This window comes from Carassius gibelio, chromosome B19 (assembly GCF_023724105.1).
Source record: "Carassius gibelio isolate Cgi1373 ecotype wild population from Czech Republic chromosome B19, carGib1.2-hapl.c, whole genome shotgun sequence".
In the NCBI taxonomy this organism is placed as follows: domain Eukaryota; kingdom Metazoa; phylum Chordata; class Actinopteri; order Cypriniformes; family Cyprinidae; genus Carassius; species Carassius gibelio.
Window position 1 is genome coordinate 27,290,525 of NC_068414.1, and position 19,625 is coordinate 27,310,149.

The window sequence follows — 19,625 nt, forward strand, 5'->3', positions numbered from 1 at the left end:
CCAGTAGTGTGTTTGTGTGTATATTATATATATATATATATATATATATATATATATATATATATATATATATACACATACATACATATATACATATATATACATGTATATATATATATATATATATATATATATATATATATATATATATATATATATATATATATATATATATATATATATATATATATATATATATATATATATGTGTGTGTGTGTGTGTGTGTGTATGTATGCATGTATGTGTACAGTTACTCATACAAGTTGAGCAAAAGAAACATGGTAATTAATAAGAAATGCCCGCGCGCACACACACACACACAAGCTGAAACTCATCTAAAGCTAATGAGTTGCACTAAGCACTTGCCAAAGCCACGGATTACCAAAAGCAGGTTAAGTGCTCTGTCAAACAGACTTGGTCTAACTGGCCCAAAGATGCCTCAAGCACTGACACAGACTGTACATACCGTACTAAAGCACAGGCTCAAATAAGATTAAGCTTTTGCATGAACATTTTTTCCAGCGTACAAAAAGTCCATGGCTTAGAGAGCGGGATAAAATGTTTCACAGTGTTCACACCGTAAGACGCTTATACGACACCGGTTCAAATGTACTTGCCAGAATGCCATCAGTTAAAAGGTGTTGAGCACTGGCTTATAAGAAAAAAGCAGGTTTCTTGCTTAGTGAGGTGAAACACGTACAAGCTGTGCTAGAATGGGAGCTTTTTCTCACATATGGAACACAGGAATGTGGGAACTTCACCTTTTTTTTTAGATATTTACATATTTAAGGGATTTATAGCTTTATAGCCTTTCATTTTAAAGGATTTAAGCTTGAAGTGGTGATCTTGAGAAGCAAGGAAACACATGGGTGGGCTGAAGGAGAACGGTTGCTCTCTGTGACAACTCACCAGTGGGTTTCTGAAGAACTCGTACTTGGCATAGTTCTTCCTGAAGAGAAACTTGCTCTCTGGAGACATGCAGGCCTGCACAGGAACAACCAGTTCATGATCTTCTAGGCACCTTTCTGTATTCAAACACAGATGACATCAAAATGGGGTTAGTTACTGGCAAAGTGGCCATTACTGCGTTAATCGATTTTCACAAAATCACTTTAAGATTGCTAAACACTTTGTATAAGAGTCATATGGGATGTGTTGAGACCTCTGAAGCTGGAGTATATTAAAAAGACTGTCAAGGGGAATCTTTTTTTGCTAACCACTAACCCATAGTAATTAAAACATGTAGTAAAAAAATACAATTAAAGTTAGTCTTTAATAAATTGTAATAAATATATGGAAATGCTTATAATTAACTACTTGCATTATATATATGCATGCATATGTATATATGTTTGTGCATTGGTGTGTGTGTTTAAATAAGGTTTATATTTTCATGCTCTAATACTCGTCTTAATAATAATCCCAATACACCAGAAATATGCACTAATCGGTTGTACATTTAAATGTAAAATTTACATTCATGCATTTGGCAAAAGCTTTTATCCAAATTGTCTGACAAGTGAATTAAAGCTATAAATTTTTTTTCAATTATGCATGTTCCCTGGGAATTAAACCTATGATCTTGGTGTTGCTGAAGGCATGCTCTACCAGTTAAACAACAGGATCAGACACGTTGAAAATTGTCATATGTTATATTTCAATATCCAGCACTATGTGATGCCCAATAATGAGAAAACGAGCCAAACTATCTGTACACTGTAATGTCTGTGCAGTATAGCAGTACTCATATATCAAAGACAAAGCACTGGCTCAAACCCCATCTAACGTATCTATTGTGTATTTGATCCCTCACCCTCTAATTCACTCCACCGAGAAGAGCACAAGAGAAGGAGAGCGAGCATGACTCTGTGCAAGAAAGAGAAAGTGAGAGGCATTGCAGAGGGATGAGGTCATGTATTTAGCCTGATTGCACAGAGGGCTGATGGCAGCAAAGTCAGCAGAGTCTCTCTGCTAATGGCTTACATAAAAGCAACGTTTCTAGAAGGTTTCCGTAATGTTGACACCCTAACATCTCCGCAAGCGATGAGGGGAACACATCCAACTACACCAAATAATACTTGGCCTCAACAGAGATGTCAGCTGACCAAAACAGACCACACCCTGTCGTATTATGACATCATACCGTGTGATGCGCACAATCAGCTTCTATGCAAAAGTCACGACTTTCTTTTACAGTGGACAAATTAAAATAAAGACCTGATTGTGTCAGCCCAAATTATTTCAGAAGCTCAATAAAGGGATTTTTAACATCCTACGAGAGCAATGACTGCATCTGTAAAGGTCAGGCAGTTAAATCTGTTTAGTATGATTTAGACAAGGGTTAATCTGTAATCTGCCTGAGAAATAGGCGGCCACACGTGTCCTCATTGACTGCCTGTGAGATTAAGCACTAGTTCTTCGCAAACCTTGTATTTTTTCTTCGCAAACCTTGTATTTTTTCTATGCCCCCTTCCTAAACTATCTGCATTGTGTGTACTTTTTTCTTTCCCTTCAGGTTATACGTTCTATGAGCAGCTGTGCATACAAAATGTAGAGCCGTACGTGATGTATAAAGTCATTTTTGAGAGCTGAAGTGTTAATAGGAGAACAAATATGTGTGTGTATATAAGACTGGGCTTGCTGAAAGGTGATTTCCTGTTACACAAAGTGCAGTGCACTGGGAACCTAATGTCTCTGGACAGAACAGCCTTTGCTCTTAGACTGAGTGTGTGCCGCATGCACAAGTCATATGGACTTAGCAAATTAATGTACACGCATGTTTGCTTACCCAGACCAAGCAGGGAATGATGCTCCACTAGAGACCAGCAGTTGTCATCCAGGCAGTGGTTCTTGTAGACCAGGAACTGACACACATCTCTGGCCGTCATGTCGGCCGGGACTTCCACAACTCTTCCCACGCCATCCTCGCTGAAAACCTTGATGATCTATTGAAGACACACACAGAATGTCAATTACAGATGCATACGTTGCTTACTCTGACCTCAAGGTGATGTTCTCGAGAAGTATAATTTGTCAAACAATTACAGACCGACTTTCACACAATCCTTCAGCCGGGATAATTACACAGCTTGTGTTCGACAACTTAGCCTCAAATTGTAATGCTCCAGAGTGAACCGTTTAAACAAATGTATGGGCGTCATACACAAAGTTCTCAGTTATGTACAAATTATGCTGATGCTTGATGGAGGGAAAAAAAAGTTTATTTGCACTTCTTTTTTCAAGTTTTTGTCACTGCAAACCATGCATATCTCTGTTTATGTGGTCTTTAGCTCAATCCACATTGACTCTTATCGTGCCCTGCGCTCATAAGCATGACTGACTTGAACACGCACGCACAAGAGGATATACTCCATTAAGAGGCAGAATTCACGTGAATGCCGAAGCCAACGGACCAGAAGAGAAAAGAAGAGGAAAGGGAGAAATATTTCCAATTTCCGTGCACGCAAAACAAGAAATTATAGAAATGTATTTACATGTGCAAGTGCAACTAAACATACGCATTCATGCACAAAAGCATACATTTGCAGCTTTAATTATTATAGACACTTTTTGAAAAACTACAAGCACAGAGGAAGCAATTTATGCACGAAGATGATTCGCATGACTCAATTTGAAATGTTTTAGACCGGCATCTGCAAGATGTGTAAGGTTTTCTTGGAAAAAGAAGTTAGTGTCAGACTTACCTCTACTGCCTGATACAAACAACAATCCGGCGAACACGATGGCATTTTCACTCTGAGACAACCTCTGCTCACTCACACGGTGAGAGAGAGTGAGAGAGTGAGTTAGAAACAGAGAAAGAGAGAGAATGAGGGAGGAGAGAAGGGGAGGAGGAAAGAAAGTGAGAGGATGAGAGGAGTTGAGATTGGGCAAAGGGTTGAGATGAGACTGAAACGAGAGAGGGAGAGAGAACAGAAGGGAGAGCGACTCAGCTGACAAGCAGCTTGTGTCTTACAATACTCGAGTGGATTAAGTTGCGAGAAAGATGACTGGAGAGAGGGCTTTCATTTGTCAATAAAATCTATATAATGGTTTTCCCTTCATTCCAAATATAACTAATTATTCTATGGAACAAAAGTGATACATGGGAAAGGACAGTCTCAACAAAGAATTATTGCTGAATCTTAATTCAAATATAGTTAATGTCAGTGATGGCAAACCTCCTAGAAAATGTGACTGTAATAAGTGTATTTAACGGTCATTTAACCATGAAATGTTTTCTACAAACCCTATAGCTGCTTTACAATGAGTTAAAGACAAATAATAATAATAATAAAATGTAATGTAATGGTTTTACTTTATTTTAGTTTTTAAAGTACAATAAAAACTAAAATTTTCAAATGGAACAATAATAAATTACATGAAAACTGTAAAGTAAAACAACTAGTAAATAATTATTGTGGATTTCATTAAATTTGTATTATTATATATCAGGCTTAGAGAAACTCGCATTACAAACCATTAATAACAACAATTCTTCCTCTATATATCCCCGTCCATCTCTTCCTCCCTCTCTTAACTTACCTTCCATCATCTCTCCTTTTGTCTCTCCCTCTCTCTTTCCACAGCCTCGCTCCCTCTTTCTCCCCCACATCAAACTTCGACTTGGCTTCTGTCAAAGTTTCAAATTCTCTCTGGTTCTCAGAAAGCCTTGAGACACAGCCCCACATCCAGCTCTCACGACACACACACAGAGTGATATTTTGTTCTCGTTCTTTTTTCTTTACTCCCATTTCCCCCCTGAAGTTTAGCTTTGAACTCCACAGCCAAAGAAAACCGTTCCTTCTCTTTTTCTCAAAACTCAGCATATCACAACTGGAGAGTGTTTCTTAAACACACACAACAGAGGCCAAATCCCAGCGAAATCCCTCCTCCCACAACACTTCCTCAGTAAAACTAGTGATTTTCTCTCTAAGAGTCAACATTATCAAAACCTTACAATTTCTCACTATTTGAAGTATGTTCGTGTTCATTTTAAGAGTGGTTAAGTATAAAAACTTACATAAGTATATAGTATATATAACTTATATAAAACTTACTATATATCTTGTGTTCCTGCGGCTCAAGTGGTAGAGCATTGCATTAGCAGCACAAGGTTGTGGGTTCGATTCCCAGGGAACACATGTTAGATAAAAAATGTTAGCCTGAATGCACTGTAAGTCGCATTGGATAAAAGCGTCTGTTAAATGCATAAAATCAAGAACACACACCATTCTGTCCTCAGACAAAAGAGAACAGTATCATGTAATCTGACTCGACACCATGAAGAAAAGGATGTTGGGGGTTGAGTTATTAGTAAGACCATTATAGAAGTTAAAGCATTGTTTCATTGCTCATTCTTAGTTATACATGTACCATTCTACTGCTGCAAATGCCATTTTTTACAAAGCTTTATGATGTAAGAGCATTTACCCAATGTTGTTCAAACGCATCGTCACAAATGTTTGCTCTGAACTGCTCCATCCCGCCTCTATAGGTCATATGGGAGCATCTCTAAATGTAAAAAAAAAACAAGTTTTTCCAAACATTCACATGACAACATCACAACAAAGTGTTTGTTTGGAGTCAATAGAGGGTTGTTCAAGCATTGTTCCCAGTTTATATAACGAGGGAAGAGGTAATCCAAAAATAGAACAGAGTCACAGTATATGGCCAGTAATTCTGATACATTAGGTTCTGTGATTATATATGCACAGATATAGAGAGAGTTATACACAGGAATACAGTTAAATAGACAGAATGGTTAGACAGACAGATACACAGTTATAGTTAGACAAGTATACAGATAAATATAATTAGACAGCAAGGAATATGGTTAGGCATGTATACAGTTAGAAATGTGTATAGTTATAAACAGGTGCATAATTAGATATATCGTTTAAAGGGGTCTGTTTAACAATTGTTTAACAATTAACAATTGTTTTCATTCAGAAATGCTGCTGAAGCCCGAAATACAGGAGATTTTCTCCTAGTTCTTTCACATTTAATTTCCTTTTTGCTTGAATAATTTATTTTCTACAATTAGCGATGCTTGTATAGGCCAACTCAGACTTTTTCTGCAGTTTACACCAATTTTATTGAGTCTATACGGTTTAAACAAAATAAGTTAGTTAGTTAGTTCTCTTTTATTGTCTCCCTTAGGAGAAATTTGACATAAGCAACTGGGAGAGCGGATCAAAACAAACACACAAAAAAAAAGGAAAAAAAAAAAAGTTACCTAGACCGGGGCCTATAATAAATGTTTGTGTTTTATTATTACTATTAATATTATTAGCCTATTGAACGATCCTCCTTCTATTGCTAAAATAACAATCAAATTGGAGCAGCAGCACTTTTATTGTCTCCACGTTCAGAATAAATATTTAATCCTGCGAAGATTTCAGTCTGACTCATTAGCGATAACAAACGCACATATTTATATTATTCAGTAATAATATCAAATGTATCAATGCAATGATAATTTTCCACATTCATTACTGTTAAATCAATTAAGTAAATGGGGAAAATGTACTAAGTAGTCGTAGTGTATTGCAGCAGGTGCACAATAAATTTTCATAAGTGGCAAGGTATTACTGCTGGTGGGAGGGGCCCCATAGCCTACCTTGCGGGAGATGAGCGGCACGCCACTGAGCACTATAAATTGTTCTTCACGAGCACAGTAACTGAGATTTAAAGAAAAATAATGCTCAAACTATAACACAGATTTAATACACTATGCATTGATATCTCTTTCCTTCTGTGCTTTGAACTTTTCTATGTGGAGCGCTGTGCCTGTGCGCTGTGACCCCATGTTGCTTCAAGCACATCATTCTGCACAAGGGATGCACATAAACTTTGTGCCACTCTGGATTGGAGCCTTTCGAATCATAATAATTTTGCGCAGTGACAGATTATTCATAGTTTTTCTTGTTTGTCTTGCTGCCTCATTACTGTGCTTTAATTTTAAAATAAATGTCATTTAATTTTATAGTTGGCCCTATATATTGATATATAAATACATTACTTTTTCATGAATGTATTTTACAACAATAAAAAGAGCAATGTGTAACATTTTACCAGATTTAGTCCTACACTGAAGTTTTATTTGTTTCCGACTAAATGTTTTTTTTTCGCTAAAAGTTTAGATTTTATAAAATTATTATACATTTATGATTTTTCTAGAGTAACATTTGCTACCGAATTATCTAAACTAGTTGATAATAGTATTTTGTAATAGATTAAGATAATATATATTTTTTCATTATAAGAAAGCGGTCTATATTTAGTATTGTGTGTAAGACACAAAAGAGTGATGATCAGTTCAACACACATTGAGGTACAGAAATACTACACCGAGAAAAACAAAACAAAAAAACAAACAAATGCAATGGTATCAGATCGATATCGGCCGATACTGCGAATTTTTGGTTTCGGATCAGTTCTGAAAAAGTTGTATCGAACCCCCCCGGATGGACGAATGGATGGATTGATGGTAAGACAGGTAGACAGATAGTAAGATATACAGACGTTAGACAGTAAAAGTGTAATACAGATAGAAAGTTATAAAGGCTCTCAAAGGGAAAGTAAGACATACAAAGAGAAATAATAAGTGCAATGCAAATCAGTGTCAAACTTATGTGCATCTGAAAACTGCAGAGAGAGAGAGAACAGACCATGCTCACAAGCACACAGATGCATGTATGCATGCATGAGCATATGTGGGTGAGAAACCAATTAAATTGAGTGACTACATTGTATGGACACTATTAAGCAAGACTGACCTCCACAGTGAAAGATCAAAGACTTTGGAAACAAGAAGCTATCACAACTGAATAACCGGAAATGGTCCATCTAACATAAACATCCATACATCTAAATGGAAATCATGTTTAATAATGTACAACTCGGCATGATAAAACCCTAAGATAAGTTAGAAAAGTGCAAGAGACAAACTAGGAGAAACCTGTGGCTGTGTGGAAAAACGGCCCCCGCAAGTTCATTTGTAAACAACCCTGTGTGCTGCGATCACTCACCTCGCTCTTATTACCTTACTTGACAGAGCAAATTAGATTTTAACCCCACACAGGCCTGACAGACATGCATTTACACTCAGATGCAGGCATTATTACCACCCACAGTTTATTGAACTCTGTGACCCAGTGACATCACAAACATGCTGTAAAAATCCACATTAAGAGGCAAAAATATAACCAGCCCTGACATACATTCACACATGCCTTTGTTTAGAGATCTCAGGGGATAAACGTCACTGACAGATTTGGAAGTTTCAGGTTTCATGGAGAGGAACCAGTCTGTGTGTGAAATACAGAGAGAGACACATGTTTGTGCAACAAGATGTGTTTGACGGTTTATCAGCAAGTGGAAACAACCCCAGAATGAATAAAGAAAAAAAACAGTGAAGAACAGGATACACGATAACACAATATTACATATGCATATCAAAAAGTAGAGTACAACCATCCACATTAACATAAGTTAATCAGTTTTCCAGATTAACGGCATTAAAAAGTATTTAATGCAATTAACGCAGGGGGTCATTTTAGTATAATCAATTTAAAATATATAAACAGGGTTTATACAGAGATTCTTAAATTGAATTTACTACCTTTTTACCACCTATTTTACTACCATCACAATATTTTTACTACCAACACGGCTTCAAACTTCAACTGTAGCAGTGTTAAGTGTTAAGTGACAAGTAAAGACATGAAATATCTTTCCATAATTAATTAATAACATATTTAATCACAATTTAATGAGGCAATTATAACTTAATTTCAACACTGGGAGGGAGAGATAGAGAATCAGAGAGAGCGAGAAAGAGAAAGCCAGGAGAGGTTCTGTAGGTGTATGTGTGTGTGCATGTGTGTTAGGGCAAGTGAGTGAGCTACATTCAAGTAAGAGGGAACTCTACCATAGGACTTGGACTAATCAAGATATCACAACAGGCCTTGGTCCACAGGATTTACTCAATGTCAAAGAGTAACAATTACATAAAAATTAGAAGACAGACTGGACCTTTAGAATGAACAGCTACACAATGTGTAATAATAAAGTGCAATTGTACACTATAATAACAGTATTTCATAAAAAAAAACAAATAACATCTATTAGTGCAAATTAGTGCTGGGCAACGATTAAGTATTTTAATCGCGATTAATCTCATGATTTTTCTGCGATTAATCACGATTAATCGCAACATGCGCAAAATTCAATAATGAAATCAAATGTAGTGTATTGTGTAATTTTATTCTTTCAAAGTTCTGCTGTATGAACAAAAGTGCAATAACATTTGGTTTGTCAAAACTTTAAACAAATAAAGTGCTTTTTTACAGCAGTTAAAAGTTAGTAGCAGTTAACATTTCTTGTAAATCTTAACTTAAACATTAATGTAATCAAATTAAATATAACATTAACGTATAAATAAAACATTAAAACATTAATGTTTTATTAAATAAAGTTTTGTTTAGTTTGCAAAAACATATATATATATATTATTATGTCCAGAACCTCGTTAATAACATTTTAACTGGCCCCTTCCGAGCAACAACATCAATCTCCTTTAAGAGACTGAGAATCTCAGTCCAAAAAAATAATAAAATTAAATAAAATCTTTCAGTGATGCAGGTTGAGTGGACAAAATTAACTGCATTTATCCATTTGTTTGGGCAGGTGATTTGCTGGCATCAACGGTGTGCATTGCATTTAAGTGATACTTCAGACTCGAAGTGCTCCGATGATAAGAAAATTCAGCTTTGCAGTGGTTACAAATAGCTTTAGTTCTATTAACTCCACTGTGTGGAAGAGGTTTAAAATATAAATGTCCATTTAAGATTTCGTTACCTTTTTCCATTTTTCAGTCCGCACCTGATATTTTCTGTTTCGCGCTGTAGCTCTCTTAGGCACACAACAAATGCTTTCATTGGTTGAGACGCGTGATGACGCTCATCCCAAGCAGCCGCAGTAGCCTACTGATAAACATCCCATCCCTCCTGTGACCCATGGTTTGTGTTGTATTCGGTTGTTTTATTACAGTCTATCTATGTGTATTCAAACGCAGTGAGCAACGGACTTTTAAAATAAAAAGTATGTTAACGCGCAATAAATTAATTGTTGGCATTAATTAATTAATGCGTTAACGCGATAAAAACGCATGAACTTGCCCAGCCCTAATACATATATATATATATATATATACTTGAAATACACAAGTTTAAATTCAGAATTAGCATAAAAAACTGAAACCCAGGCTCTGGCACACAAACCGAATCAAACTGGTGTTGAGTGTACACTAGGGTGGAGACAGGATCCACACACACAGACATATCAACTCCGCTGCGACAGTGTCTCGTTTCACAGCACAAAACTTTAATGGGTCACCTGGGAGGAAATTTTTGGCAAAGGTTCTGCTAAATGGGGCATTTGAGTTTATTTGACTGTGTGAACTAAGAATACAAAGTGGTTCTCACACAGAGCGTGACTCAGGTGACAGGTAAACAAACATATGGATTGTCAGTGGTGTGATAGATCTAAAAAGTGTTTAAACGTGCATCATCTACTTAACCGCATGAACAAAACGGGGAAAGTAATGACTTCTCACCCTTCCAAAGTCAAAGTTTCTTTCTCCTTACAAATCATGCCTCGGATGGTAGGTCTAACAGGTAGCAAGGTATAGCAAAGGAGCCATGCTAACTCAACAATAAAACGAGTGGATATGTAACACACCCGATCCAAAACTACCCTAATATTGGGTTTATATTAAACACAACATTCTGGAAGACAGATATGCAATCCAAATAACTGTTAATTATTACATGTGCTAATACATTTAAACCTTTTTAATTATTGAAAACAAATCATTTAATGTAGTTATCAGTTAATGTACTGTCAAGAAAATGAATAAATCTTAAACATTCAAAGTTAGAAAATTAAATGTTAATTTTTAAAGCCAATACCAATGCTTTAATATTAATTAATTGAAACTTACACTAATGCATTTTTAAAATGTAATAAATGCTGTGAAATTATTATTCATTAAATCCATGTTAGCTAATGAATCAACTAAGATTAATTGTATATAAAAACACCTATAGATATATCAAGTTAATTATTTGTGAAAAATACTAGTGGTTTTTCAGTGTGTATATGACTACATAAAAAATATGAGAATTCAATATTTATATATTTCTCATGGCCTGACAATGCCCTGTTCACAAACATTCAATTTTACAGGTTTCGGTTCCAGCTACTTTCTGCTGACTCACTGGGATTTTGGGCATTACACCCAGTAAAGCTCCTTCATCATTGTTAAAAATGCTAAATAAATGTGAATTAAACTGTGACCTTTGCTACTTACAGTCTTACCTTGAACACATAAATGTGACTGACCATGCCTCGAATACGAAACAACTGTGTGTGTCAGGTAAACAAGAATTAGAAAGAAATAGGTAGTGTTTCAATTGAAATTTGTTTTAGCAGTTCTCGTATAGAAACTATAGCACACACCCATGTATTCATATGTGAAAAGTCACACGGTAAATTCTGTGGAACAAACTTCTTAAGACATCCTTCTCATCTTGAATGAGCTTTGGATGGATGGGAAATGGGAGACCGCAAACAAGACAAACGCTTTGTGCAAACAAGCAAGGAAACCAGACGCCTAACACACAACCCAAACAGTCAGCCATTGCATATGTAATGTAATATGGCAGAGACAAATTAAGGATTGTATAATGTTTTACACTGTCTTTACACGCAAAACTAGACAGCCATTTGAAGAGAACAAGAAAGATGACAGAGAAATTCGATTTTTCCTATCAGGCAAAGCATTCATGGAAAATTTTGTCAGCTGACCGCATCATCCTGAGGACAAGACTGACTAAAAAAAAAAAAGTGTTGTCTCATGCTGCTTGAAGCAGTTGAGTTCAGTTATAAGATAACAAATGTCAGCCAATCATCAAAGCAAAGCTAGTTAGCGGGCGTCTAAGCTTGTCTGAACTGCAGTTTAAAGAGGAAGTGAGGACATGGTATACAAAGGTTCCTTTTACAACTTACATGCTTAAAAATGAACAAAAACTCAAAATTAAACCAATAAAATAAATGTAATTTCAATTATTAAAAATCTATAATAGCATCTCAAAGATACTAAAATAACACTGATTAGTACTAAATGTTATGTATATGTTATGGTGATGATCCAAAAAAGAGATAGGCTTGTGTAACAGTAAAGATGGGTCATGTGATATCATCATTCTCAAAGAAAACCATATCCAAGAGTCTGAACATTCTGTTCTCTGTCAGCATACAAATTTATACCAGCATGTAAATATAAGACATGATATATGCCATTAAATGAAGCTGTATTGTTTTGTTGTTAGTGTATGTTCCAAAAATCCAGACGGTCTTAAAATAAAGATGACTAATACATTAGGTGTTACTATCGCTCACACATGAACACACAGATGTGTCTGGGTTGGTTTTGTGTGTGTTGCAAGACCTCAATCAATTGTCACTTTATGGTCTGAATTTACGAGAGTCTTGAGGGCCTGGTGTCGTTTCGCGCTGTACACAAACTCACAGACACACACCCCCTGCGGCTCCGCGCTCTGGCTCACCGCCATTAATCACTCGCTCGCAGAATCCAGCGTAGGTCACGGCAGGTTCAGCGCTTGAAACTCGAGTTACTACATCAGAGATGGATCACTCGTGCACAGAATGCCGTATTAGTATTCGTACGTGCTTGAGGGGAAAGCTGACACACATAAATAAAGAAAAGAGTAAATAAGAAAACCTAGCGAATCCTAATTATTCCCACTGCGGCGGACCTGTGCGCTCTTGCCGTTTTAAACAGACATATACACAACTCTAAGTTAACACACAAGCTTAAAGTTGACGTGCAACCAAAATTGACCCCATTTATTTTCTTAATGTTTATTTTGGGTCTTACGGGAGATTCATCAATGCTCATCACTCTGGAAAACATTTACACATGTATTTGGGAGATGCAAAGCAACCTACAAGGCATTCAAAATACACATTTTTATCTGTCCATGCATTCCATGGGAATCAAAGCTTCAACAACAGTGCTATGCTTTACTAGTTTAGCTACTGATATAATAAAAAGAATAATTGAAATATTTAATTTTAATGATTAAATAGATGATTACATTAATTGAATGATTAGAAATGAAATAATTTTAAATATATATATATTAGGGCTGTCAAATGATTAACATTTTTAATCAAATTAATCAGAATTTTCAGTGGATTAATCATGATTAATCACTATTTGCAATTACACCTGAATCCTAACGATTTATTTTTTTCTGAAATGCGTACCAAAAGATAAATAACAGGACACAGATACATAATTTTCATGTATTGATTCATCAATATGTGGTTCTTTTTTTTCCTCATTTTCAAAAGTTTAACATTTACTTAATCAAATTTACCTGAGCACTATATCAAACCATGCCATTTAACTACAGATACTGTAAGAGTTTTAGGTGAACCAGTGGTTAAATATAGCCACATATCTATGAAATTATGCATAGAGAAACTCGAAAGAATGAACTCAGAAACACAAACATGCGCCCTCTGCACTCTGGGCACTCTTGTTTTTAGGAGGTGTTCATTTGCTCTGCCACAATACTTTAGGATCGATATTTTCACATTCTGAAGGCTTCAAGTGCCAGTAAAACCGAGGAAAAATGCAAATGCTTTTTCAAACAGCTGTAATTTTCGCTGCATTGCATGTATGCATTCTACGCATGCACAGTGTGAAACACAGGACTCTATAACAGGAAGAAGCTCCGGTATCAACTACCAAAGTCGTCTCTGTTTATCGAGCTTGGCATGAATGTATTTGAGAGTAACTGGGGTAAAACCTTAAGCTTCTTCTGTGTTTTCGTCGCAGCGCTCACCGCTGTTTTTTACTATCTTGAGAATTCAGAGATCGACGACACTTTCCTGACCTAAATAATTTGTCACAATGCGCATGCGTGAAATGCGTTAAAAAATTTGACGTAATTAACGACAAACAACTAATTAACGTCGTTAACGCGCTATTTTAGGGGTGTAACGGTTCACAAAATTCACGGTTCGGTTCGATACGATACACTGATGTCACGGTTCGGTTCGGTTCGGTTCGATACGTTTTAGATACAGCAAAATGTAAAAACATCTCAACTTTTCAGAATGCCGCAAGCGCACCGCGGGTCATGTGACAAGAACTAACCAATCAGCTTCATCCTTTCCCGTAACAACGTTGAGAGCTCAGCCAAGATGAAGGATCAGCTGATCATAGTTGTATATGGATTGCAATTTTGAAATAAATTTAGTAGCAGAGCTACTGCAAGCGATTTTTAGAGCTGCAAATCCATTTATCCTTCGCTGAAATTTCCGCGTCTCATGGAGAGAGCACGTCATTGTTGCTTAGCAAAGACAGACGCCTCATGAGCGCTTCTGCCCAAGCGCTTTGGAAAGGAGGAGAAAGACGCGCTTAGCGTTTTCCACGCGTTTTTAGGCACGATATGTGAACGGCCCCTAAGGCGCTCGCTCACTCAGCACGCGCTGAAGGCTCGTTGCAAAATGTCGAAAGCCTTTAACAGACCAGAAATATAAGATCCTAAAATAACCAACAGGTCTGGTGTTTGGGTTGGATTCCCTGTAAGCTATAGTTTCTAAATGCTGCAGGGATAGTTTGCTGCGTGCATGTTTCTCCTTTTTTTCGTCTTTTCCCAGATTTTTTTTTTTTTTTTATTCCCGCTGGTGTACCCTGTCATGTTGCAGATGCGACATACCGTTGTTTTTTTATCCACCACTCTCTTGCCATCACCATTATAGCTTAAAGGGAATCCGAAGTGCACCCAAACACCAGACCTGTTGGTTATTGGAGGATCTTCTCATTTCTAGTCTGTTAAACGCATTGGCTATTTTGCAACGAGCCTTCAGCGTGTACTGAGTGAGCGAGCGCCTGACTGAGTAGTACCCTAACATAAACATATAAGATGGTGTTTTTTTCTTCTTCGGGAGTGTCAGGGGCGTTGCCTGTTACGTTGTTTGGGTTATTGGGCTACCTTGTTGAACGCATATCATTATATTTCTCTCTCTCTCTTTTTTTTTTTTTCAAATATAATTAATTACTCCAACGAACCGTTCGGTATACATAATGCGTACCGCGTACCGAACCGAAAGCGTCGTACCGAACGGTTCAATACGAATACGCGTATCGTTACACCCCTAATATATATATATATGAAAATTTAACCGATTTAACCTTTTTTAATTCATTGAATTCATATTTCAGAATTTATTATATATTTACTGTTTTATAACTTAAAATCTAACTTCTTACAAATATTTCTCTTACTAGATATATTTCTGAAAAAGTTGTGTTGGTTTGATATTTTGCTACTTATTGCACACAAATAACACACAAGTGTGGCCAAGTACTTTTTGCGGTGACAGTAGAGTAAATTGTAAATTCATGCAACATACAAATGCATTCACTTGTCCAGAAACTTCTAACTGCTGCGCATTTGAGCAAGAGAGCGTATGATTTCAGTTGCAGATGCAGGCAGAGAGTAATCTTATCTATTCTGAGGGCAGTGCCAGTATAAATACAAAGACGCTCAAACGAACACATACAGAAAAGACCTCTGTGGAGAATGCAAAAGAAATTATAAAAGATTTCATCTTTGTGAAGCATACTGACAGATCTCAAGCACCTGATTATAATCACACTAATGCACTGTCCGTTTCACAAACACAGCAGCAGCATTTATTCCATTCCCACGCTCCGCAAGAGACTACATTGAGCATTGCATGTTGTGCCTACAGTATGTCATGCCCGCCAATGTCTGAGCAGAGTCTGATACCCGCCGGTCACTAAGGGTCAGACGATCCTCGTGAGATTATTTAGAAACCCAACATGTGCATAACCCATCTACAGCATCCTACAGTAGTAATATCAATGCCCAAAAAGCACTGCCAACCATAATAGGCCACGCTTACTGGAAATGTGTGCTCCAAACTCTAGAAAACAACATAACTGACATCAGTTTCTGGGAACAAAGTTTAAACGAAGGTCAAAAACACTAGGGCTGGGTGGTAAAACAGAATATACTGCGTGACTGTAGAAATATCAACACGTAGAGATTTTGCCACATGCCTAGGGATATCAGTGGAAATGACTGCTGTACATTATTTAGATGCAACTGCAAATTGTCACGTTAATATTAGACTTCATCTGATGTACATGAGCTAATTGACTTGGAATATGGCTCACAATCAGGGTCTGGAGTCTGTTAATAATATCATTTTTCTGTTTTTACTCATTTGAGTGTGTTAGTGCACTGATGCCAGACGTATTCGTTTGTTATGAATGGCCTTATCTTTTGGTCTGTGTCCACGAAGTTCCAAATAAAAAGTAATAAATCACACAGAATTCACTGGATTATTTATAAATTGGCAGCACCACATGACTGTTTCTATATAAACCATTTTTTAAATTTAATTTCCAGGAATTATAACTATAATATAATAAACATGTTTTCATGGAATATGAATTATTACTACGAAATTATGAATCATTCGGAGAAAGAATTAAAAGCTATTTTAATGACAGACATCTGCCTCTACTTTTTATTATATACACAGATATATCTATGGAATCCGGATCATGGCTTCCACATAAATATAAAGCAGCACAACTTTTTTTTATCTTTGATAGCATACATTAATAAATGAATGAATAACTTAACTGTAGTACCAAAATTGACCTGACCTCTCAGGATGTCCTATACGTCTTGATAATGGAAATCTTACCTCAGCAGACTGTCTTGGGTTCAAACCTCAAAGCTAAAGCCGCGTCCTGTTTTCGGATTTTTTTCAGTTGTTCTAGACCCTAATGTGCTTGCGCATGCCAACGAGCATAAATAAAGTTATTTTCTTTCCTTTGGAAAGGGAGCTTAAAGCAAGGCATTCTGGGAAATGACAGAAAGGATAGGAAAGAGGAAGGAAGGGCTTTGACTGCTGGCACAGACCTGGACAAATATACACATCCACACACTCGCAAGTGGAAACGCAAGTGGCGTGTGAAAGGAAAGCAGCACTCAATCCAAGAAAAGAGTGTCCGCTCAGAGGATGCTAAGGAAAGATATGACGGCCAAAAAAAGAGACTGACACTTTTCCGTTCAGGATTTCACACTTGGGACAATGCTTGACAAATGCTCATATCTCGTAGGTCGCTAATTATACAACAATAATGCACGCGTGAAAAAGTACAGGATTTACAAACAACCCCTCTGGCTGACCCCGTGAAGTCCAGAGAGTGTGTGTGGGGAGTACAGGAGATTAAAGAGGAAACGCTCTGTACGACTGCAACCTGATAAGCTTGTGAGAGTCGTTAGTTCTTTACTAAAACATAGCGAGCTTCTCCACTGTAGTGTCTACATTGGCTGTTACTTTCTAAGACAGCATCCAAGTTGAAATGTAATCTTTAGCGAGTGATTTGAAGCAATCCTTACGGGAACATTGCTGCTTCTCAAGCACACTCTGAGGCTTTAAACACAAAGAAAAATCGAGTCCATTAGCTCTTTGATTTGGTGAAGCGGAGTGCTATGCCTGTATTCTTTGATTGGATTGGTCAAGTATTTTGACACTGATGAGCACTGTTGGATCACTGAGGCAGACCAGTCTTTAAAAACCTTAACAAAGCAATTAGTAATGGAGAGAAGCATCAAGCATAGCAAATATTACAGAGCACAATTTGGGTGTATCTGATTACTAAGTGGACATGTCTCACTCAATGTCTATGGTGGTTACAGCCAGAGAGGAACAAACAAGGACAAGGGAGGTACAGTATACTTTCGACTTCGGTGTTTGTGTACCTTACTTAGAGAGTCTGATGTTATCAATGACTTAAGTGAAAAACTATACACTGCAGCAAAAGTGCCACATGCCGCAAAAAAAAGCGCCAATGAAACAACATTTAAATGCAAAAGAATCTCCAATCATTTCAGTTTCTCTCAACTTCGATGGTTTCTCGTACAAACCTACATGAGAACAGACTAGGATAAGTCTCATACCTGCAATAAATCACTCAGGTAGCATTCCATGTGTGTCTGATGGGTAATAGCTACAGGGCTCAGATTGCAGTGTCTGTTTTCAACTCTTACATGTGGCTCCGATGGCTGTGGCAGGGATCCAGGGCTCAGCACAGGAGATCCCGAGGGGCTGCAGAGCTCAGGGAACGGGTTCGGAATTGCTGGCAAAGACGCTGGACGAACTTGCAACTCTTCTTCCTGAAGTCGCCTACAAGGTGAGACACAAAGAGGCAAGAAAAAAATGAGGTTGTACTTATACTTTTGTACTGAACTCACCTTTAAAATGCAATGCACCTCGTTTCATTAAGATATCATTAATTTATTAGCCATGCAGTATTCCTGACATCATCCGTGTTTTAATCAATACGACGCTGAGCAGGGAACTAAAGCCCTAAAGTTCCCTGAAAACTTCAGAACTGTAATGCGATAGGCTAATGAAAAATAAATCAGAAGAATCATTATGGCTTCTACTACAGAATATATGAATGAAACCAAGTGATTTGAAACCCACGTAGCCAACCGAGAAGCGGTTCATGAACTCTCATAGTGTTTGGCAGAGTTCAGCAGACAGACACATAGACTGCAGATGCTAAACTCGTCTTCGGGTCTTTGATCTACATCAATAAGACCGGGAATAATACATGACTGCCTCAGCACAGTTAGAGCGACCATAATAACTGAGAGAATTTTTTAAATCCGAACCGTAGCAGGGGGTGGGCCGTTCAGGGTTCATGGCCAAGTCAGAACGAAAGAAGACTGCGTGCTTGTGTTAGTGTGTAGAGACGGGAACCTCTGAGTGAACCCATCTCGGTGTGTGTATGTGTGTGAAACTACACCCTGCTGTCATAGAGATCAGAAAAGAGTGGATGAAAGACGGCAAATGATACAGAAGCCCTGCAGAAAGGTGAGGTGTAAAAGAGCGGAGCAGAAAAAGCAGTCGGAGAGGATTCTGAAAGATGACTTTAAAATGAAGCAAGCGTAGATAAACTTTTTTATGTTATTAAAAATCACACAAAATTTAATTCAGAGCCCTAGATATAATCAATGACTTGATAATTACAATGTGTGATACAAGAAGGGTTTCAACAGCTTTTGACCAAATCAGTTTCAGTTAGTATAATTTCATTAAAGATGAAATAATGAAATATTAGAGCATATCTCAGCACAGCTACACTACCGTTCGAATGGTAGTTAGTAATATTTTATTAAAGAAATTAATACTTGTTTATCGAGGTTTCAAATGCTTTAAACTGATAATAAATGACAGTAAAGAATTTTAAATTAAAGAAAATTAAATGCTGCTCTTTTGAGTATTAAGCAGCACAACTATTTTCAATATTTATTTCTATATAAATATTGATGATATTTATAAATATTTATGAATAGTTAAACTATTCATTTCAATTTAAACTAATTATATTTCACAACATTTCTATATTTTGATACTTCATTGTTTCTTAAGGTAATGCAGAAAAATTGCAGAACACATTCGAAAT

The 19,625-nt window shown here is 36.9% G+C and overlaps 1 protein-coding gene across 4 annotated transcripts in view; it reads right to left on the minus strand.

Annotated features, from left to right (window-relative positions):
• The window catches only part of LOC127978963 (growth factor receptor-bound protein 10), a 50,495-nt gene that overhangs the window by 7,520 nt on the left and 23,350 nt on the right, over positions 1-19,625 (minus strand). For 2 of the 4 annotated variants that reach the window (XM_052583996.1, XM_052583993.1), the window contains 4 exons: positions 18,202-18,337; positions 5,435-5,515; positions 2,790-2,946; positions 911-1,026 (listed from right to left, as the gene is read on the minus strand). In XM_052583996.1, the coding sequence (XP_052439956.1) occupies positions 911-1,026; positions 2,790-2,946; positions 5,435-5,515; positions 18,202-18,337 (490 nt within the window). Of the gene's footprint in view, positions 1-910; positions 1,027-2,789; positions 2,947-3,705; positions 4,492-5,434; positions 5,516-18,201; positions 18,338-19,625 lie in introns of those variants that run through there. The other 2 variants (XM_052583994.1, XM_052583997.1) reach the window with 2 other exon arrangements.